The sequence below is a fragment of the Talaromyces atroroseus genome (assembly GCF_001907595.1).
Source record: "Talaromyces atroroseus strain IBT 11181 chromosome Unknown scaffold_8, whole genome shotgun sequence".
NCBI classification, from domain to species: domain Eukaryota; kingdom Fungi; phylum Ascomycota; class Eurotiomycetes; order Eurotiales; family Trichocomaceae; genus Talaromyces; species Talaromyces atroroseus.
In genome coordinates, this window is record NW_017971440.1 from 1356709 (window position 1) to 1378701 (window position 21993).

Below are 21993 nucleotides of genomic sequence, written 5' to 3' on the forward strand. Positions count from 1 at the left end.
ATAAATATAGACTAATAGCAACCAGTAAATGTTACTATTTCACCCGAAATTCCGACTAGCTGACCGTGCTAGTGTCAACACGATTTATGCGTGTGCAAGCGCTCTCTCAACCTCAACTGTCGCTCGTTTGTCAAGGCCAGTGGGCTAGGCATTTATCCAAGGCAGACATATTCTCATGATCACAATGAGCCAGAACGATAACCCCACCTTAGCATCTCTCCCGGCACAGATCGCTGCCCTGACTGAGACTATTCCAGCACCGGGACAGAGTCGTGGTCTTGACGAGATGAGACGATTGGAGGCATTGAATGCAGCGAGGACCTTAGTGGCAGCTCTCGAGTCGCCGGTTGAGAGAATCATTCGAGATGTCGTGATGGTAGGAGATTTTTTTTTTTTTTTCTATTTCTTTTTCTCTTTTTCGAGGGGGGAGGTGGTCCTCGTCTTTGACCAACGGCTGTCGCAGCGAAGTGTCATCCCTTGTGTATATACGAATACAAAATGGTTAACATTCTGCTTAATAGACTCCTCCGATTCTTATGGCGCTTCGGATGGGAGTCCAGCTTGGAATTTTCAGTCAGATCAGTCAGAACCCAGATCATGGCGTCAGTTCTCGTGAAATCGCCGATAAGGCAGGGGCAAGTCCGATCCTTGTCGGTGAGTTCAAGCATTGCTAGCAGTTACTCTGCATATTATACATTGACTGATTATTGTACTATGTTCAGACCAGATAACCCGACTGCTTGCAGCGGTAGGATATATTCGACAGGAGAGCGTGCAATGCTTTAAGCCTTCTACGTTGACCGCAGTAATAGCGGATCCAACCATGGAGGCAACGACACGAGCCTGGTAGACATATCCTTTTTGTTGCAACTTGCTGCGCAGAGATATACTAAAAGAAACAGCTTTGAGATAGGCAACCTCTGTGCAGCAAAAGCTCCAGAATTCTTCCGCAAGAACAGCAATCAGTTTCCTAGCTCGGCTACAGACACTCCTTTTCAATTGGCATTCAACACGCAGCTCACCTATTTCGAATGGCTTGGTCAGAATCCTGAGCTAGCCAAGGACTTCCAGCAGTGGATGACACTCAACCAACAGGCTACTTCAAACTGGGTTGACTGGTTCAATGTGCAGGAGCACATCCTGGATGGCTTCCATGTCACTAATTCGGCCGAAGATATTCTTCTTGTAGATGTGGGGGGTGGTGAAGGAAGTTATCTGCGCCAGTTCATGGAACGATTCCCAGGTGTTTCGGGTCGTTTCTTCCTACAGGATCTGCCTCATGTTGTCTCAAGCATCAAGAACGACACTCTTCCCGGAGTGGAATTAATTGGACATGATTTTTTCACCCCTCAGCCTATCAAAGGTATGTAGGATTTCTCTTTCTATTCGCTTCCTTGGTCCTCCCTTTAAAGAACACATGTATTTCTTGAACGATAAATAGTCTGAACAAAACACGAAAATAGGAGCCCGCGCATACTTTATGCATTGGATTCTTCATGATTGGTCCGATGAACATTGCCGGTCAATTTTATCGAATATCGTGGCTGCTATGAAACCGGGATACTCTAAACTCATCATCCATGAACGTATTCTTTCGGACACCAATGGTGATGTTGCATCGGCGTCCTTGAGTATCATGATGATGGTTCAAGTAGCTGCGTTCGAGCGGTCCGAGAAGCAGTGGCGCGAGCTATTGGAATCCGTTGGCTTGAGAGAGATCCGTTTCTACTACCCTCCTGCCAGCGGCGAGGGGATTATTGAGGCTTTGCTATAACCCGGATGGGCTTGCAAAACGATTATGATCAGTACTTTTGCAGCATAAACCGGAATAGGAGGGAGAAGCCGCACATTGAATATATATCAAGGAGCTCTGGACTTGCCTTTATCAAAGCAGGGACGAATGGCCATGCCATGTAACAAACTACCAGGTTGTTATTATCTTCATTGTATACTCACTCCGGCTTCTGTAGACCAACAAATCAAAATTCGCATTTGACGATAGCCTTGTTGTGTTTCAGCGCGATCCTTTACATATGTATTTGGCAATAAAAGCGTTGAGGACCCAGCTATACAAAACCTCTCTCAGTTGAAGAACCAATCAAAATATGCTGCAAGGAAGAATATACCTAATTTTTAGGATAAGTTTCAGAAAAATAGCATGCAGTCAACTCAGATAACAAGAATTCATTCGCATAGCTACCTAGGTAACTATTCAACTAGTGACTGCTGAATTTCTTTGAGCCAAGCATGCATTCAATCTAGGAACGCAGCAACTCATCCATACAAATCACGTCACTCAACCACAATACAAATCTTCCCAATGTGCTTGCCAGAAGCAAGATGATTGTACGCGGCCACAATCTCATCTCGGGTGAATTTAAACTCCTTCTCAATTTGAAACCGCAACTTTCTCCGCGATACAAATGTGACCAGGTCATTGAGCATACATACGGGTCCAATTTGAATGCCTCGCAGAACGGCCTCCTTTCCTAATGCGAGTAGCAAGACATTGGGTACTTGTGCAGGGTCATATTTGGCCAGATATCCGATGATACTGATCACACCACCCTGGGCAATCGCAGAGAGACTTTGCGCAATGGTTCCGACGCCTCCAATTTCCAAAATGTGGTCCATGCCCTTTCCACCAGTCAACTTGACAGCTTCTGAAGCCCAGTCCGGGGTCTTGGTATAGTTGATGCAATAGTCAGGGTTAAAAATGTTCTTGACAGCCTTTAGCTTTTCGTCGCTAGAGGAGGTGACAATTGTGGTCGCGCCTGCTGCCTTTGCCAGAACGAGAGCAGTCATCGATGTACCACCAGTACCTGCTCGCCATATTCAATCAGCATCGCGTCTCAAGGATGAAAGGGGATCGCAGTGTATAACAAACCTTTTGGACGAGGACTGTCTGGCCCGGCTTCAATGGGTTATTGCCATATAGAGAATTCCAGGCAGTAACTCCGGTGCACACGAGTGAAGCCAGTTCGCTGTATGACTGGGGTGAATTGGCTGGAACTTTGACGACTGCCGATGCTGGACGTGCAATATATTGGGCCATGACTCCGTCCACACCACCTCCCTGACCAGAAACGACATCCCTGGCAGGGCCATACAGTCGGGTGTTGTCGAAGGATACCACAACACGATCTCCGGTAGCAAATTCACGAACTGCGCTTCCCACCTCCACAATGTCACCAGCCGCATCTGACCCTGGAATCACCTGGTCTTTGCTGCCGAAAGGGTATCTCGATGTAGCAATCTGGCAATCTCTCGAGTTGAGTGATACAGCCCGCACCTTGATTAGAACCTCATTGCTAGACGGCTTTGGAATGTCCTCCTGATAAGAAACTAAGTCTTCAAAGGCGTTCTTTGTCGGGAATCGAAAGACGGTTTGTAGTGGCATGGTGAGGAACAAGATAGCTAGAGTCGGTATTTGAACGCGATAGAGAAGATCAAGCTTAGAAAAAAAAAAGCTCATACAAAAAAGCACGCTTCACTATCCTTTTATAATCGAAATTGCTACAATGAATGACGTTGAACCGCGCGAAACGTAGGGTTAGGGCTGTATACTCCTTGATTCCGGGCGGGTCGTTCCGTCGTTCCAGCGACTCCGATTCGCTGTAGCCCCGACTGATTTCTTTCCTCCTTCCAATCATCGCATCAACGCCACCTTCCTCTTCCGGTACCTTTCACTGGTCGGATGAGCTTTCAAATGCCTGAGACTACACATTCTCCCTTCCGGCGGACAGAGCTTGCTGCGCGACGTCGGAAGGTCACCAAGGCCTGCGACTTTTGCCGCGAGCATCGCGTACGCTGTGAGACTGCCACGCCCTGTCCGCAATGTGTGTCAAACAATGTCGTCTGCAATCGATCTCGCCCATCGATTATCCCCAGGGAGAGAAAAATGGTCCGCATAGATGGAGGGAGAAACAGATCATCGATTGAACAACCATCGGCGCATGAGCCCTTGGTCAATGCCACGCCAGCATGTGAGTCTGGCCCGGTAGAGGTTTCATCCCGAACGCCGTCACCCGAGGAAAACCTGGCATGGACTTCGCATCGAACAGATTCCATGCTGGGGTTCATTGCTCGCATCAATGCTTTTTGCTCAGGGGTGTCGCAGCTTTCCCTGGATCCCACTCTATCTGGCAGAGATCCATCCATAGAGCAAATATCGCCTTTTCCGCCTAAGATCCTACAAGAAACACATATTGACAACTTCGATCTGTCTTCCGCTCAGATAAAGCATTTAGTTCGAATATTCTGGGCTCGTTTCCGGCCGCAAATGCCTATCGTGGAGTGGAAAGATTTAGAATACAATGGACAGACTCATGGAAGTCCATCGCCTTTGCTAGATGCCGTCACCGCTTATTCTTTACATCGTGTCTATCATTCTGGAATCCACACGAGGCTTGTTGGTCTCGATTGGCCTCAACTTCAGCAAGGAAGCTCAGAAATCGGGATGCCATACTTTCAGCGTTGCCTTTCCGCTGTTACGCAGCTCGGCACATTTGCAGGCCCCTCTATATCTGTCTTGCAATGCTACTGCTATCTTATCTCGTACTTGCTAGATTTTGGACAGCACCAGGCGGCATACAATATGGTTGGACTCGCTCTTCAATTTAGTCAGTCAATGAACTATATGGATGCGCGAACTGGCGGATACCCTGGGACGTGCCAGCTTTTCCGGCGCATCTGGTGGACCTTGATTCATCTTGACTTTCGATGTTCAAGACACGTCGGTAAGCCAGTCACTATACACGTCGAGGACGTGATGTGCCTGCGACCTACCAGAGAGCCACAGGATATTCATATTTCTAATGGCCTGTTATATCACACTAAATCTATTCACCTCACATCCGCAGCTCTACTCGTCAATGAGGCAATGGATCGCTTTTCCATTCCAGGATGGCAAGCATCCAGGCCTACTGATATTGAAGCTAGAGCTCAGATTCTTTCTGATAATATATTCCATCTACAGGAATGGCGCGAAGAAATCCGCAAGGAGCAAGCTTTTGCGCATTTACAATTTGACATATCCAATTTACCTTTAGATCACCAAGAGAGTGCCAGTCATACGGACCAAATTGGTCAATTATCGATAGCAACTCTTCTGAGCACCTTATTGACGTTACAATACCACAATGTTATAATCAGCCTCCATCGAGTTTTCATTCAATTCCCCAGCCATCCGCTAACCCCCAAATTCAATCCTAAAGCCGACACCCATGCCACAGTAGCTCTCAGCCACGCCCAAATGATGATTCAAATTGCTCACCAGCAGATGGCGATACATGAATTTTTCTACGGTGTATCTGAGATATACGAATATCTATGGAACGCGGTCATCACTATCATTGGGTTTATGCTCGCATACCCGTACTGTCATCGGTGCTCTCGTGCAAGAAAGCCTCTCAGCCTTGCCTTGGAGATCTTCGACTCGGTTAATAGAGCGGATGCTACTGCCAGAAGAGCCGCCACCTTGACTCGGCACCTGCGCAGCAAGTTCGACGTGCTAGTCCGGAATCTGAATATTCGTCAACCTACCCCGGATGTATCGTTGCCTTCGGGTTCAGCGATTCGGTATCAAGACTCCCAAAACCAGTCATGTGACTCGGTGGTGCCTACTGTGCAAAGCCAGGATGGCATAATACATGATATGTGCCAAGAATCACTCTGTTCTTGGACCGATCTGATCGATTTGGATGCTTGGCCAGCTTATTGTGATGAAGTTAGCGAGGCATTCACGGACCCGATATATTTCTCGATATCACATAGCCTTTAGAGATATGAGAGAGATGTTGCTTCATTTCTCGTAGAAATTAGATCAACGTATCCACCTGATAAAACTTGCCCTCTGTTTCCTATTGGCATGCTTTAATAAAGAGACTAATAATAAACAACCAGGGTGCGCCTTGCTGTCTCTGCGGTGATTGTGCATGAAGCAGTTCCCTAGCCAATGGGAAGTTCTGGAGATCTTTGTGGTGGTGGGGGGGAGGGGGGAGGGGTTATTTCTTACACTCCATCCGATTGGATACACAACCTCATCCATAGCGATGCTTTCGATTTGTAAAGCGCCATGAAAAATAATTAACATCTCTACATCTATCAAATCCACTTCCATACAGAGAGAGCACTTTAAGCAGTACAGTACATCATATCGAAAAGATGTTAGTTAGTCTTGGCAAAGTGCTGGTTAATAGATGTCTAAGTATAACTAATTATATCACAGCATATTTGGAGTTTCAACATAGTCTCCCAAATACTAGATATTTTCGGAACATATTTCATAACTCTGGGGTATAACTTGTGATTGCAAAAAATATATATATATATACAAAGAACATCGTAGAGTAACTGTATCCCACATTCTAAATTCTTCTTTTCAGGTCTTTTAAACGCCTGCAATATGTAATCATAAAGCGCTCAAAAAGAGACTATTAAGGGCACTTCAAGCAAATCTGCGAGCAAACTACATACCTAGACAGAGAATTTGTATATTAGAACAACCTCAGGCGTATTGGCAGCCTCACACTCTCTAATTTGTCTAATTCAGACAAAAACTTATAGTCTTGACACGAATATGCTCGTCGTCTGCCACGTGGATACAGTAGAATGATTAACAGAATTACCTTGAAGGCTGTGAATTATACGCCAAAAGCTAATTTTCGATTCCGTTACCTGGGCGGGAAACATTTATTTACAAGGTTTTGCATGTCGAAAAAGGATTTCCATTGAAGCTATAAGTTCCGTATTAACGACACGTACCCACATCCTTTTGTGGTCGCGCAATGGCACTCATATATCAATACATGTCTCTAACTAACCAATCTAATAGCTATACCTGAAATGTCGGTCCTCCTTATCCGTCATATCACCAACCGGCAGCCCATTCTCATCCAAAGACAATCTACCCCCTGAATACGCTGAATTTGCATGATCGAGGTTTTCTGCATCTCTGCTTTTATTATCCTTCCAGCATACGTACCAATAAGCCAGTACAACAATGCACAGAAGACACCATGTGACAATTGAAGTGACAACCCCTGAAAAGTAGCGTGGCCCATGAGTCCATAGTTGAGGCGAAGCAATGCAGCCAGCACAGTAGCCGATGAAGAACATGGCATTGACGATAGCACGTTTTGTGTTGCCCTTTGAGTTGGAGGCAGCGAGAGACAGGAGGATGGACCAGACTGCTGTAATGCAGGATGACTAAAGAGAAAATAGTTAGAAATGAAGAGGGAATACTGGGAACGAAGACCATACCAGCCAAGAAGCAACAATTAATCCCCATCCAGCAGAAACTGTCAGCTTCATCAACAACACGTTACCCACCAACGGCGGAATGCACAATATGAAAGCAACAACTGTTCGGTACTTAGGTAACATGTAGCACCCCAAGACACCAATCCAAAGCAAAACAATCTGGACCGCTCCCGAAGGAGCAGTATACAGAATCGTCTGGAACTTATCCGCTCCCAAACTCTTGATGACAAGACTTGCAAAAGTCAATACAGGACTTTGCATGGTGACAAGCACGCCGAACCAAAATACAAACCATGCCTTGGGATCGAGCAGTGTCTCCTTGAGCTGTACAATTGAGAAGTTCTGTTTATCACCTCCTTCCCTATCGACCGCCATCCGAAGAGCCATGACTTCCTTTTCACGAGCAGTAAAGAACCATGCGTCCTTGGGGCCTGTGGGAATCAGGAAATAAAACGCAATCCCCGTCACCGAAGTAATAGCTCCGCAGATGAGGAACATAGTCCTCCAGGGCTGAAGCGAGAGAGAAGAATCCTTCGCAACGCCGTACATTAAAAGACACCCAATGACTTGTGCGACGCCGTTCATAGTGACCCAAAGCGCAGTTCGGGAACTATGTTCTGATTTACGATACCAGATCGAGGTCATGGTGATGAAGGACGGGGATACGGCTCCTTCAGCGAAACCAAGCAGGAAGCGGACGGTTGCGAATCCGGCAAAATTTTGGGGTGCTGCGAGACACATGCAGATAACCCCCCAGATGAATCTACTCTTTTTAGTATGGAATCAACTTATGCAAGGGCTGGCGGGACGTACACCGTTGTACCCACAAATTTGTTCAGGTGAAGGCGAGACATGAGATAGATGAAGGGGTATTCCGAGACCAATTGACCAACGTAGAAGATGGAGCTGCACCATGAATACTGGTCGCTGGTCATATTCAGATCGGTAATGAGGCCGAATACGCCGGCATATGAGAGAGATTGCTTGTCAAGATATTGTAGGAAAAAGACAAAGCACATCTGTCTTGTTGTGAGAGAGCATTCCACGGATTCAATCGCGAGTTACGTACCATAGGTAAAATGACCCTATCAATCTTTGTTAAAACTTGCTTCTCTTCTTCAGCTGTGAAGCCATGCTGTATCAGAGTCTCGTCGACTTCAGGCGAGTGAGCCTTTTCCTCAATGCTGGGAGCCATTAAGCAAATTCTCTTCCTGGCAAGTCTGGTACGACGTAGGACTTGATCCGAATAAACAATCTACGACGTGAGCATGACAGGAAAGCTCTCTCTCTTATTAGTCCTGGAATGCATGTTTTCACCCTTTCTCGGGGAGCTGTGATATCGTTTCAACGCATTCTGATAAGAGCCAGATTGCCGACGTTTAGGGCCAGCTATCCGACGATGGGTGACAGACTGCCGACCTCCGCTCTCGGCAATCTGCCGTCAGCGATACGATCCATCGATTTTGACCACAACTTGAAGAATATTTTTGTAGAGCGAATACTTATGAGAGAGATTTTCTAATTTCTGCATTATTGAATGATTTATCCTGTCACTTCCAAAAGACTCTAAGGTGTTCAAAATGGTTGCTCCCGAAGCCATCAAGCCGTGGCTTCGTGCCGCTCCTTCATCCTACCTCCTCATCAATGCCAACATCGTCGACGTACGCAACGGCACAGTCCTCAAAGAGTCGTCAATTGCAATTGAAGATGGCATAATCAAATCCATCACCCCGAACGCTGCTTCCACGACACCCAATCCATCATCAAAAGTCATCGATTGCAAGGGCAAATATCTATGCCCCGGCCTCTTCGATGCTCACGTTCATTTAATGGCAGTCCCCGGCTTCACAGACTTATCCAAAGCATTCGGAAACCCAAATGATGTGCACCTACTCCGCCAACCATATGTATGCGCTCAAATGCTGCATCGGGGGTTCACCTCCGTGCGAGACTGCGGAGGCGCACATTTGGCTCTTAAAGAAGCTATTGAAGATGGCGTATGGCCTGGACCTAGGCTCTTTATTGCGGGCTACGCACTGAGTCAAGCAGGTGGTCATGCCGATTACCGTGGGCCACACGATCACAACCAATGCTGTGGTTTAGCCACCACGGGGCTCGGAAGAGTCTGCAACGGCGAAGCTGAGTGTATGACTGCTGTACGCGAAGGGATCCGAACAGGCAGCGATTTTATCAAAATCATGGCCTCGGGCGGCGTTTCCTCCCCGACAGATAAGTTGGAGCATTTACAGTTCACTCCGCGCGAGATTCGCGCCATGGTGGAGTGCGCCGATCAAGCTGGGACGTTTGTCACGGCGCATGCGTATACGCCTAAGGCGATACGACATGCCATTAATAATGGTGCTAGAGGAATAGAGCACGGCAATTTCATTGACCCCAATACAGCGAAACTCATGGTTGACAAGGGTGTTTATCTAACCCCGACACTAATCACATACGCTGAAATGGCGAGTCCTAATTGGGAGGGGTATCTACCTGTTGAGTCCCAGACAAAGAACACAGAGGTTCTACAGGCTGGGTTGACGGCACTAAAAATTGCGTCTGATGTAGGTGTTAAGATGTGCTATGGTACTGACCTGCTAGGACCCTTGGGAGCCGCACAATCCAAGGAATTCAAGTTGAGAGCTACGGTCTTGTCGTCCTTGCAGGTCTTGCAGAGTGCTACGATCAATCCGGCTGAGATGATGGGTTGTGCGGATACGCTCGGACAGATCCAGTCGGGATTCAAAGCCGATATTCTGTTCTTAGATGCTAATCCTTTAGAGGATGTGTCTATTCTGGATGATCCGGAGAGATTTATCTTGGCGATTATGAAGGAAGGAAGAATATACAAGAGCCGCTGGGATGCTGTGGAGGAAGATGCTGACATTCCTGTTAGGGTTAAAGCAACATTTTAATCTTTAGAATCCCATTTACTGTCAAACCATATAATAATACCCTAACTTATATCGTACTTGTTCTCATTTACCCATCTGCCGATTCTACTGGTCCAGCCCAATCTGCAAAATCCAACATATCGAACCCAGTGAGACACGTAAGAAAAGTTTGATCGTCTCCATGCAGCCATTGTAAGGAAGTGTTTGCAGCCTCTAATGCACTGTGGGTGTGCAATGACTGATGAGTTTCATGCCCAGTGCCGTTTGGCACGTAGACTAAACTAGCATTTGACTCCTTTGTGTGTGGTCTTGGCCTTGGTGCTGTTAGTGTATCTTTATCTAGAATGGAAGGGGACAGTGCCATCGAAGGATGAGACACAGGCGTCTGCCAGTGGTAGCCCACATCATGTGTGCCTGTAGAAGAGGAATTCTGCACTGTGCTGAATGTCGAATCGATCCGAGTGTCTGACGAAGTATCCTTCATACTATGGCTACTGTCATCAGTGCCATGCATATTATGTTCCGCCCCGACCAACCACTCGGCCCACTGGATATAACGAGATTCATTGGCCTCTCTCTCCGACTCTTGCTGTACTCGAGACTGATCCATAGTCTGCTTTAACTTCACCACGGCTTCATCTGCAGTGGACCGCAACATCTCAACAAATCGCACACCAGTCCTGGCACTCTTGTTCCCATCGGCCATCTTCCTCAGAGACTCCAAGCCAAAGTTGACCTGCGCTTCGTATTCAGGATCCCTGTTCATTATACCCGCCAATAAAACAATAATTGTCGATATACTGCAACCCTGAAAATCAGTAAAAGAGAACCGTGTGAGATTGTTTGTTTTGGTGATGTTTTCGAATAGACGAAGTAGCTTTTTTGCTGCTTTGATGCAATGCTTCGCAAGAGAAGGGATGTTCTGATCTTTGTATAGAGGAGATTTTTCCTTCGCCATGTGATGTCGAAGATGTTCGCGCACAACAGCAACGACGCAAACTTTTCCTACGGCAATCCAGGCGTAGTAATATTGGAGATGGAGATGGAATACGGCCCGGTAGCGTGAATCTCGGGAATGAATTAGATGCAGCGAAAAGTCTGAAGGTAAACTTCGCTTCCATGACTTTAGCTCCGCTTCAATCGTCTCATACCAGTGTTTTGAAGTCTGTGTGCCAGTGCTATGAACGGAAGGCCACATATTCAGCGACGTAGACTCGGCAACACGGTCAATGATTAAGGCGAGCTTGGCATAAAATATCTGATGGAGGTGATTGTCGAATATTTGAACATTATCAAAACTGGGACACGGCGAAGGGATCGGAGCACTGATTATGTCGGCACTAATTGATCGGGGCCGGTTAAGCTTTAGGGTCGTGGTTCGTTCCAAAGAGTATATTGACCACCATAGTCGTCGTCTTATTTCCTTGTCTGTGCTGGAAAGCGTCACATCGTCTGAATTGTCCATGTGAAGGTTGATAGTGAGAGCAGTGCGTAGCGCAAGTCCGAGATAAATGTACGATGAACTAATCGCACTAGCGGGCATAAGATAGACCCCTAGGAGATAAATAGCCTGTACAGTCACTATATTCGGTCTCTCAATAATATCAGGTACGAGTGTTTTGGCATGGCTGTAGAATATCTTTCCGGGATCGCCATAATCTGGTTGGATGATGACACTCTGCTGGGCTTCAGATGGTCTCTCGAGTGTAGTCCATTGACTTCCCAGGGCAAAGGCTGCCAGGGCCAGGCACACAAAGCGAAAGTCGTGTCTAAGATGAGATCTACTATCAGTGTAAAATTGGTCAATATCCGATAGGAAAGTCGCTTGATCGAAATAAAAGAAATTGTCTGTACCGTGCTTGATACAAACAGAGACAAGAAAGTCGGCTACCGGCCGTGGAGGAAAGCTATTGATCGCTTTGTGTAGTCGGTGAGCTTCCTCTGTTGAGTGTACGGAATCGTTGTTGTTGCTCTGTATGAAATGTAAGGCCGATATTCATTAGACGGGAAAAGAGGCAGAGCTTCGTATACCATTTGCATGCAACCGATATTTTGTTCTCCGAGCGCTGATGATGAGTCAAGGTACAGCGTCTCGCGAATCCGAGAAAAAAATTGAGGCCAGAGGTAATCCTCTTCATCTAGCGAAACGGTCATACGCGCATTTTCTTCTGCTCCTTCCAGTTCTTCGCTCTGCACGTCTCCATCTTCATCGGCCACTGACTCGGTGACTTGCGTGGGGTCATTTGACGTTGCCGAATGTTCCTCGCTGACCGGAGTTATTTCCCTATCCTCATGTTAAATGCATATTCGTCGATTTGTGAAAAGAAGATGAGGGGAGGAAAGGGAAATATTAAAATACAAAGGGCCTACGAACCGAGAGAAATGGCACGAAAGCGAGTTTTTAAGACATCTTGTGCAAGTCCCGCGTACTGTCTCTATGCATTTACTCTTTCGAGATTTACATCGGTCACATCTAGCATACAGTATGATAAGTGTCAGCGCCGGCTTCTATGCAATGGACGGTTTATACGCACGCTCTGGCGGCTCTCTTCCGATTCTCGTCCGCCACACGACGCCGTTTCCTACGGCATACTGATGCTGGCGACTGCATCTAACAATATATTCCTGGAGTAATTGGTTCGTTCTAGGATCGTATCTAGCGATGGGAAGGTGGCAAAGAAGCAAAGATAAGTGAACCAAATGATGCTCAGAGTCTAGAGTCTAGAGATAGAGCTTACCCGATAAGGCTAGCGCCACCTTTACATACTCCGAGCCTCCGATCGCTTCGCAACTTATCAATAGCCATCACAACAACAATGGGAAATAAATGGCATCATAAATTCAACGGTCTACGACGTATACCGAGGTACTGAGAGAGCAGAGAAATTCGCTTCCTACTCATCATAGCGAGAACGCGCCATGAACCGCGGCCGGCATAAAGGTCTTGCTGGGTCTTGCTGTAATTGGAGCCTGCTGGCTCGTCTATATCTTATGGCCCAGCCGTTTATTCCGAATTGGTTGAATAATAGTTCCGAAGTTGCAGATCAGAACATTGTGGGAAAGATGGTGCCTCTCGATGTACACGTTATGAGCAAGTTCCCGAATGCAAATGACTACTTGTAGAAGTACTGCGAGGGAGAAGATTAGTAACAATGTTGATCTTCAATCTATCGTTCTTTGGAAGGTAGATATCCAGCCAAGTCCCTTTATTTTCTAGGTATTAACTCCTCCTAGTGTGTCTTGCAGTTTTTCCGATGTTGAATGCACCCAACCAAAAAGTCGTCTCCGTACTCGGCGCGAGGTACCAACTTGCCGTTTAACTACCTTGAGTAGATGTGGTCCATAAGCAGTTCTGATTGGCTTAGTAGCGATACGGGTAACTAACTTTTTTGGATACTAGTGTATTTAGCGCCTTGGCATTTTGGGAAAAGTGTCGGCAATATAGACATCCCCCCCATATATTGAGCGCCCAAATCTGGTAAGGCTGCTAGCATTAGTATGGGTCTAAGCCTCTAAATTCAATATCATTGGCGCTTGGCAGTAAGGAATCTTACCTGATCTAACACTAGTGTTAAAGCACGTGGCATAGGCCCGCACCTATTTAGATTCGCAGAACAAAACTCATGCTCCCATGTGTACAAAAGGCGCCCAAAGTAGAGGCTGTCGAGGACACTTTGAGCGTATCTCCAACACTGACTGGTGTGTTGCGAAAGCTACGGCCCTGTTCCCAAGCTCTCGCTTACTGCTTTTTTTCAGTTGTCCGTAGAACTCACTCGCCATGTTTGCGCAGATGTCATCGTCTGTCTGCCACATGGATGCAATGACATGACTAAATCCAGCTACCTGAAACGCACTAGCCGGGTGGATAACTTCGTCAAAAATTTGGTCGTCTCGAATCTCAGCCGTCGAACAAGCTGACAAGTAGGCTACTTTAGCTTTTTTTAGATGGAGGTTGAATATGTCTCGGACAAAGAGTTTTTCTGTCACTTGGTATCCCTCCTGGTTATCCATCAGCAGAAGGCTGCTGTTAAAAGGATCAATTGAGTCTAGAACTCCGTGCTCCGCAAAATGAAGCATGTCACATTCAGCAAGCTTCTCCAGGAGCCTTTTGGAATTCGGCTGATTTAGCACGCAAGTCGAAAAGGCGGATGGTGAGGCCATTTCAATTGCTGCCTTTTCCTTTTCTACTCCTGGTAGATCACTTTCACCTGGGGTACGAGGCATTGTCACAACCAAAGTTTTTGGATGGTCTTTGCCACTACCAACCATTGCTGATCCTCTTTCCTTGGCGCGTATAAGAGCTTTGATGGTTGAAGTGTACGAGGATATAGCCCACGAGATTGTGTTGTCTGTTGAATTGCCTGCATGCGTTCCAGCAGCGTGAAATGGTATATGAGTAGCAAGCCCTACACCAATCTACCATATACGCGGAAGACTGCTTGAATCAGGTCGTCCTTTCAATTCAAAAATCTCCCGAAAAATGGGTTCAACGCAATTCGACCACGTCCATTTCAAGTACTCCAAGTATCTTTTATTTTTTTTTTGCCTCTCTCTTGCGGATTATGATATGTTGTTAGATTCTCCTTAACCCAACCTATGGTTGATGCATGCGAGAGGCGAGGTAGTTCAATCGATTTGACAGCAGAGTGACCAATAATGATAGCATCACTGCGCAAATCTGTCACATTGACCATGATTATAGGCCCCTCTGCGGCGTGCATTTTCAACTGGTCTAATATCGGGCCCAGGAGAAACCTCGCGAACCCAGGGAGCTGCCGAATACTGGCGATGCACCTTTCAAGCTTTTCCACGGCCTCTATGCGTCTTTGTATTCTGATCAATCTGAAGTCATCGCCCTGCGTTTCGGCGAGTACCGTGTCTAATTCTTTGCGAATTTTGTCATATTCGTGGTCGCCTTCTTTGGGTATGATTTAGCCAGTGCTGAAATCTCGCTGCGATCATCCATCAACTGCCCTATGATCACTCCGCGGCAAAGTTCCGACAACCGAACTGCTTCAAATGGGTCTCCATTGAGTTGCAGCGTAAGGCAACATATATCTTCAGCAAGACCAGAAAAATCCAATAACACATGTCGCTGGTCATCACGGTCTAGGGAGCGATCGTTGATCAAAGGTATGAGATCCACTACTTGCTTCGCGAGATCCAATGCTTCAAGCCAGCTTTTGCGCTGTTTCAACAGCCGGACTGCTTGTCGAGCTGATTCGAGTCGTACATCTGGCTTTCCAGCGTGGCAGTTCCACGATTTCCGAAAAATCTCGATGGCTTGATCTCTAAAGTAGGGAAGTTTAAACATGGCAAAGGTAGACCCAAGGGTTTTTAAAAATAGTGATAGTTGAGGATGATTCTCTGGAGTCATATTCACTACCTGCTGTTCTCGTTGCACTGCTTCGCGTAGGTCCTCCAGGCTGCCCGTCAATGCCCAACGCATCTTCAACAACTCCCCAAGATTCCTCAGATGAAGAATAAAACTTGAATGGTCTTCTGGAGTGGTATCAATGGCATGCTGTGCCTGTCGAATTGCACTATGAAGGGGCTCTGGTTGTTTGGTTGCCAAATGAAGAAACACATACATATGTTGTAGATTAGTTTCAATCTGTGCTTGCTTTACGTTTCGTTGCGTTAGCCCAATGCTAGGTTCTTGCGATATGAGGTCCACGGCTAGCTTCGTCTTTTGAATCGCTGCTTGTAGGTCTTCTACGCTTTTTGGCCTGCGATATAACGCTAAGAAGTGGTTTCCCAGGTCATTCAAAATTTTAATCTTGAGACTTTCACTCCGACAAATTTCAACTGCATGTTGGGTTCGCCTAATTGCTTCGCGGAGGTCATCCATTCGGTTCTGTCTTTCAAAACGAAGAAGAAGCCCTCTTCCCAGATTGGCTAAATTGATCACCAGATCAGACTGGCCATTTGGAGCCTCCACGGCCTGTTGCTTTCGTTGAATTGCTTCATTGAGGTCGTCTATGACTCCTTTTCTCTCATATCGATAACAAAGTACGTATCCTAGAAGAGCCGATAACATGGATACTTGATCATGCCACTCTGGGGTGAGATTATCCACCGTCTGCCTTGCTCGCCAAATCGCCTCATCAATGTCTTCAATGTTGCCCGTTTTTTTCGAACCGACATAGAAAGAGACTGCTAAGGATAATTGATGTGAGTGGAAAGCCATGAGGATTTCCTTGATTCGCGCCGATGCCTTCCTGCATCCGGCGGATCCCTTCGTCCAAACTTTCCAATTTCCTTGTCGTCATAAACTGAAACTGAGACGCAAGTCCGATCAGAGCTATTGAGATGGACGATAAAACATCATCACGGTCCGCGCCACTGATGATCCTAGCCCGTTGCATTCGTCGTATTGCTTCGTCCATGCCATCCATGTCATTTGTCCTCAGACAACGAAGCGCAAGTGTGGATCCTAGCAAGGGCGATAGAATTGACAAAACATCTGGTTGATTCCCCAGAATTGACATCTCATCTAATCCCTCTTGCATTTGATGAATCGAGTTGTTTAATTCCTCTCGTTTTCCTGTCACTTGCGATTCCTAAAGAGCTGAAGACCGCAGCTAAACTGCAATAGGCCTTTCATTAGCCTGGTAGCACTCTGTGAATTTATTTCTATCCTCTGTCGTATCGATTGGAGAGATTTGAGAAGGCTTTTCTGGCTGAATATGTTTTCCAACGCCAATACAAGCGATACTGCTGAAAGTGGATTCGATATTTTGTAGGTGGGAGTCTGTGTGTGATGTGGTTCCAACTGTAACGACTCAAACGATGCTGAGAATGTCTGATTAGCCCATGCACTGCCGATAGCAGTGGCAGGAACTCCTTGCGCCAGGCAGATCTTCTTCATGGGTTCCATTGTCTTATTCGCTACATTTTCAAAAGTGTGGCTGTCTAAGTTCTCGACGGTTTGTGTGGTCTAGAGCTGGAGTCAGTTCTCAAAGCCCACACACAGACAAATGACAACAGTGAGGAAAGGCCACGAAGCCAGAGGAGGCTCGAAATCTAAGATTCTTACACTAGTCGACACTTTCACCTGAATTTCTTTGATAATACTCACCCAACCAGGATACTGCGAGGACCATGCATCAGCTTCGTCGCAGAAAATAAGGGAATATCATATACCTTTACCCGCGCCCATATAGCCAGGCGGTCACCCCTCTGAAGAAGGGGCAAAAGACCCTCGCCGCGACAATTGGGGTCATTCCGACTCCATTTGATGCTATGATACTACCAATTACGTTGAACGGCATTTTTCGCAAGCCGCTGGCTTATCACTGGAGAACTTAACTCTTCCCCAACGTTTGGGTCTTCGGAAATGTCTCTGAAACATACTCCCTGCTCCTGTAGCATACCTTTGAAGTCTTCTGGGCACGATGCAACATCCGTCGTCAAGTAACTGGTCTCAATGTTCGAAATCACATTTTCCTGGCATGACTTCAAAATCGAAATCTCGAACCAGGACCAAATTCCGTCCTGCGGGTTGCTACACCATCCCTGGACACGGCTAACTATGTGAAATTCGATAGCAGAAATATGGTCGGAGACCGGGGGCGTGACAAGGTAAAGTAAAGTCCAACTACTCTGCATTGAACGGGCAGACGGTGGAGGTATGCCCATTGCCTGGGCTCGGGCAGCAAATGGCTGTAGACCCCACGAGCTGTCTGAGGGTACGGGCATGGTGGGATGATGTGATTCGCACTGTGTTTCTCGGATTTGCTGCGTTTGCGATTGTCACGACTTAGATCTAAGTATCGTACTCGTTAAAGGACAAATGTTCACTATTATGGCACCGCGTGTACAGCCTCATTCTACACGTAACCCTTGTAGCTTTTGTTCATCACAAAACGCGCGTTTTAAGAGGGGCAAGAGTAAGCCCCGCGTCTCTTCGATAGAAACATCGCATGTTCTCTCATTGCACCTTGTGTTGGTGTACGATCATTCAAGAGACCTAAAATGCATTTTTCTCTTATCAGTCGTTCTTTCCTGTCACCTGACTCAATACGACTCGGGCGTTTTGTGCGAAACATAGAGGAGCCTCATTCAGATTTCCTCGATCCAGATTTCCCCGTATCCAAGGAGGCCACTATTGTCCAAACCCACCTTCAATATTCGGCGTTGCAGCAGAATGAAAAGGAGAAATCTTCTTTCACAGCCATGTTGACAAGTCTGGTCTCGGCTTCCCGCACGAAACGCAACAAGGCGTGTACTCAAATTTGTTCGGACCAGGCCAAAACATATCGGCTAAGTAACTCAGGGGCGTGGTTCAGATCAGCAGTGAAGTCAGAAGCTACCCGGGAATGGATCCGAGAATATATTGATCAGGGTGATGATATCTATGTCGTAGTTGGATATCACACTATAACGGACGCAAAAGTTGTTGAGGGCGCGGAGGATGCAACCAATACAGATGCTTGGCTTAAACTCCCCATGCAAGAAGCGCTCGCCGCAACAGGCGTCGGTGTATCCTTGGGCGATATCGCTGACCCGGCTGTCAAAGTCTAGAACATTTACTAACAAGGTACTTGCAGACGATTTGTCGCAGTTGGCGAGCAGATCTGTGCCGTGCAGTATCGTAAAGTTTGTTTCAAATGGTTCTCAATTCGAAACTTGGACAAATCGACGCTCAAAAGGGACAATCGTTGGAAACTCTACTGGCACGTAAGGGGCCAAGAGACTGGCACCAACGACGTGGTAGAAATAGATCTCCAGGAAGAAGTTTAGTTGGAGGGAGATTTTGAAAATGATTATGAGCGACGCTTGTACGGTACGGAAGACTTTTTGGTTTAAGATAAAGAGAATGTGGCCTTTTGTGCATCGATATTTTAATATGAGTTGCATCTATTAGATTAAGAATCAATGTTCTCTAGTCTAGCCTACCTGGCTGTTACCTTCTGGCTTCCACATTAAAATAGGACTGCCATTTACTACTTATCGAGAACATGAATCAAGAATGCTCTCTTTCTCGTAACATCAATTTAGTTTCTGTCTTCTTTGAGATTGACTTCAGTATTTGTCCTGAAGATGTTCTCAGTGCAAAGTATATACGGCGATGACTCCTTTGGGCCACAAGTCGAGTCTGAACAATGTCGCGGCGGCTTTGATTTAACTGGTATGGATACACATTACCATGTGTAGACATAGTAATCTCTAACATTACAAAGTATTATTTAAAGAGAGTATGTTCTCTCTTGCTCCGGCAGCGTTGTTCCTAGTGAATGTCCCTCTTTGGATAGCGCATTTGTACGGCCAAAGCGTGAAGCTTTAGCTGGCTGCTCTTCATCTCTTTAAGCTGGTTTGGCACTCTTAGGGTTATAACACTTTACATATGCTGACCTTGGGTAGCTTGCCATCGGTGTATTTGCATGCTTACACCTGGCACTTCTGATTCTGTGGTGCCTGTCTCGGCATACCGTCGCCCGATCGGCTTTCATTGCCTCAGCGGCGGCAAGCCTCGCTTGTGCATGGATGACTTTAGCGAAAGCTGTAGTCCTTAGCTTTAAGTGGCCATTTCTAGGAACGGTGGTCCCCCGAAGTTGTGGTGTTGCCCTGAAACCCACTCAGCCCTTCTTCTTAATTCGGGAATCTATTGGCTATATCGACGCTTCTACGAGACTTGGGGTACCGATTATGAGCTCATTGCTGCCTATGGCTTGGTGTATATTTGCATCGCAATTAAGATAACCCTAGTGCTTGGACTCGGACCAAATGGATGCTAATAAACTACACGAGCAGGTATTTACTGGTTGGTATTAGCATTTGACCTTCCGCCTTGTGGCCATGATTCGAGGCTGGCTTGTCGGAGTCATATTTAGTATAATGTTGGAATTGAACATCGGGGGCAATTCTTCGGCTTTGATTCTGATGAGTATAGACGTCGAGAGGATCACTGAAACATGGAATTTTGTGAACGAGATATGGGCGAGACAGACACGTTGGTTCAACGGCTCGTTGCCAAGGAGTTGAGCAACCATACCGTCATCCTGATTGCGCATCGACTCAAGACTGTCGTCCATACTGTTGACAAAATAGCTGTCCTGGATGCTGGGCGGCTTGCAGAATTCGACTGTCCAGACGCCCTCTTAGCCAGGCCATCCATCTTCCGTTCGCTGTATGAAGATTGCTAGGTTGGAATGTATGGATGGCGTTTACATCATATTATGCTTGAATGGAACTTGTTATTTAGGGTTATTTTCTTGAAGGTGCACTTGTTACATCATATTATCCAATCCTTTAACATCACCCAGGTAACCGCATTATGCGCGATATCCATGGACAATTTAATACACACTAGCCATATGTGCCATAGAACTCAGTATCCGAGCCGCAAAGAGCTACGGTACTCGGAGTTCCGCGTTTGTGCTTTGCAGCCTCATTTCATCGGACTAGATTACAAATAAAGAAGCGTAGAAGTAGAGTGAAACTTGTTTTTACCTTGAATAGTGTACCTATTTTAGAAACCTACTGCGGCGCGCAATAATGTTTATATATAAGAATACTGACTTCAGCGGAAAGGAGTGACTTTCTTCTAAAGTTATCGAATTTCTGCCTACCTACGATGCAGATTAAGGACCCCGCAATCCCGTTTGACTCTGTTGTAGTGGTCATTGGGGCCAATGGCTTCATTGGTTTAGAGACCTGTGAGAAGCTACTAAGCGCTGGTTATAAAGTGCGTGGGACTGTTAGGGACCTCAACCAACATTGTAAGTGGATGGGCAATCTGTTTGGTGAGAAGTGGCCAGGGAAATTCGAGCTGGTCACGGTGGTCAACTTCGAAGAGACGGATGCTTTTGATGAAGCCTTCAGAGGTGGGCTACTCTCAGTTATCTAATACATAGTTCTTAAGGCTGTTAGCTAAAACACATTCTATCAGGAGCAGCGGGGGTGATCTACGTCTCGACCCCAATAATTTTTGATCCTGATCCTGCAAAAGTTGTCGACCAAAACGTCAGGTCCACGATTAACACGTTAGAGGCAGCATCCAAAGCAGGAGTACAGCGCTACGTTCTTAGCTCCAGTTCGAAGGCCGTTGAGACGGCTCTTTATGACGATAAGCCACGTAATCTCACGACTGCAGTGTATAACTTGAATTCAGTGCTCAAGGCCTGTTGTGGGCCGAAAACAGACACCTTTGAGTGGATGTTAGATGTCTACAGTGCTGGCAGGACACTTGCCGAATTGAGCTTCTGGTCTTGGGTTGCGGAAAACAAACCGCCATTCGTGGCAAACTGTGTGGTACCAGATGGGAACTTTGGCCGTGGACTCAATGGCCCTACTTCTTCAAATGGACTCCTTAAGGACGCCTTGGCTGGCAAATGGGACACTGTTCTCATGTCTCTGGGTAAGTTTCCTATCACGCCACAATTTGGGGCACTAGAGTTGCTAATACTACCATTGCAAGGTTTCCTAATTGATGTTGAAGACACAGCTCGCCTCCTAGTTGCCGCAGTAGCCAAGTCTTCACTGTCGAATGAGCGCATATTCGCCTACTATAAACATTCTGCTTGGAACGATCTTCGTCAAAAGGTCCGCGCGATTCGACCGGATCTTGTAAAGGGCGATGACCAGCATTGGCGAGGAAAGTATCTCTCGAATGCCAACGAGGCTATCCAACGAGCAGAGGGGATACTCAAAGACGTAGGACAACCCGGGTTCATTAGCGAGGATACCATGCTGAAGAGTTTTCTGGACACCTGCTATTAGTCGATCTCCTACGTACAGATAACAGCGAGAAGGAGAGGCTTAAAAAATGCACCTAGCGATTGTTTCTTGGCCACTAAAATATGATTCTCGAAGGGATATGGCAAAATACACG

The 21993-nt window shown here is 46.5% G+C and overlaps 7 protein-coding genes across 7 annotated transcripts; 4 read left to right on the plus strand and 3 right to left on the minus strand.

The window, feature by feature from the left end:
- Positions 1–184: 184 nt before the first annotated feature.
- Positions 185–1774, plus strand: UA08_06370 (hypothetical protein; the record flags this gene model as incomplete). Its single annotated transcript, XM_020268685.1, has 5 exons — positions 185–376; positions 522–654; positions 723–846; positions 903–1363; positions 1464–1774. The coding sequence occupies 5 exons, from the start codon at positions 185–187 to the stop codon at positions 1772–1774; spliced, it is 1221 nt and encodes a 406-aa protein (XP_020118652.1).
- A 518-nt stretch (positions 1775–2292) lies between these two features.
- UA08_06371 (hypothetical protein) lies at positions 2293–3400 on the minus strand (the record flags this gene model as incomplete). The annotated part of the gene is made up of 2 exons (XM_020268686.1): positions 2293–2781; positions 2888–3400. 2 exons carry the CDS (start codon positions 3398–3400, stop codon positions 2293–2295), a joined length of 1002 nt encoding a protein of 333 aa, XP_020118650.1.
- Positions 3401–3709: 309 nt separating this feature from the next.
- Positions 3710–5782, plus strand: UA08_06372 (hypothetical protein; the record flags this gene model as incomplete). Its single annotated transcript, XM_020268687.1, has 1 exon — positions 3710–5782. One exon carries the CDS (start codon positions 3710–3712, stop codon positions 5780–5782), a length of 2073 nt encoding a protein of 690 aa, XP_020118649.1.
- Positions 5783–6828: 1046 nt separating this feature from the next.
- On the minus strand, positions 6829–8458 carry UA08_06373 (hypothetical protein; the record flags this gene model as incomplete). The annotated part of the gene is made up of 4 exons (XM_020268690.1): positions 6829–7209; positions 7264–8026; positions 8077–8282; positions 8333–8458. The coding sequence occupies 4 exons, from the start codon at positions 8456–8458 to the stop codon at positions 6829–6831; spliced, it is 1476 nt and encodes a 491-aa protein (XP_020118666.1).
- Positions 8459–8843: 385 nt separating this feature from the next.
- Positions 8844–10178, plus strand: UA08_06374 (hypothetical protein; the record flags this gene model as incomplete). The annotated part of the gene is made up of 1 exon (XM_020268691.1): positions 8844–10178. The coding sequence occupies one exon, from the start codon at positions 8844–8846 to the stop codon at positions 10176–10178; it is 1335 nt and encodes a 444-aa protein (XP_020118665.1).
- A 67-nt stretch (positions 10179–10245) lies between these two features.
- UA08_06375 (hypothetical protein) lies at positions 10246–12963 on the minus strand (the record flags this gene model as incomplete). The annotated part of the gene is made up of 3 exons (XM_020268692.1): positions 10246–12129; positions 12189–12441; positions 12896–12963. The coding sequence occupies 3 exons, from the start codon at positions 12961–12963 to the stop codon at positions 10246–10248; spliced, it is 2205 nt and encodes a 734-aa protein (XP_020118705.1).
- Positions 12964–20736: 7773 nt separating this feature from the next.
- UA08_06376 (hypothetical protein) lies at positions 20737–21881 on the plus strand (the record flags this gene model as incomplete). The annotated part of the gene is made up of 3 exons (XM_020268693.1): positions 20737–20986; positions 21052–21519; positions 21580–21881. 3 exons carry the CDS (start codon positions 20737–20739, stop codon positions 21879–21881), a joined length of 1020 nt encoding a protein of 339 aa, XP_020118704.1.
- Between the last annotated feature and the right edge of the window lie 112 nt (positions 21882–21993).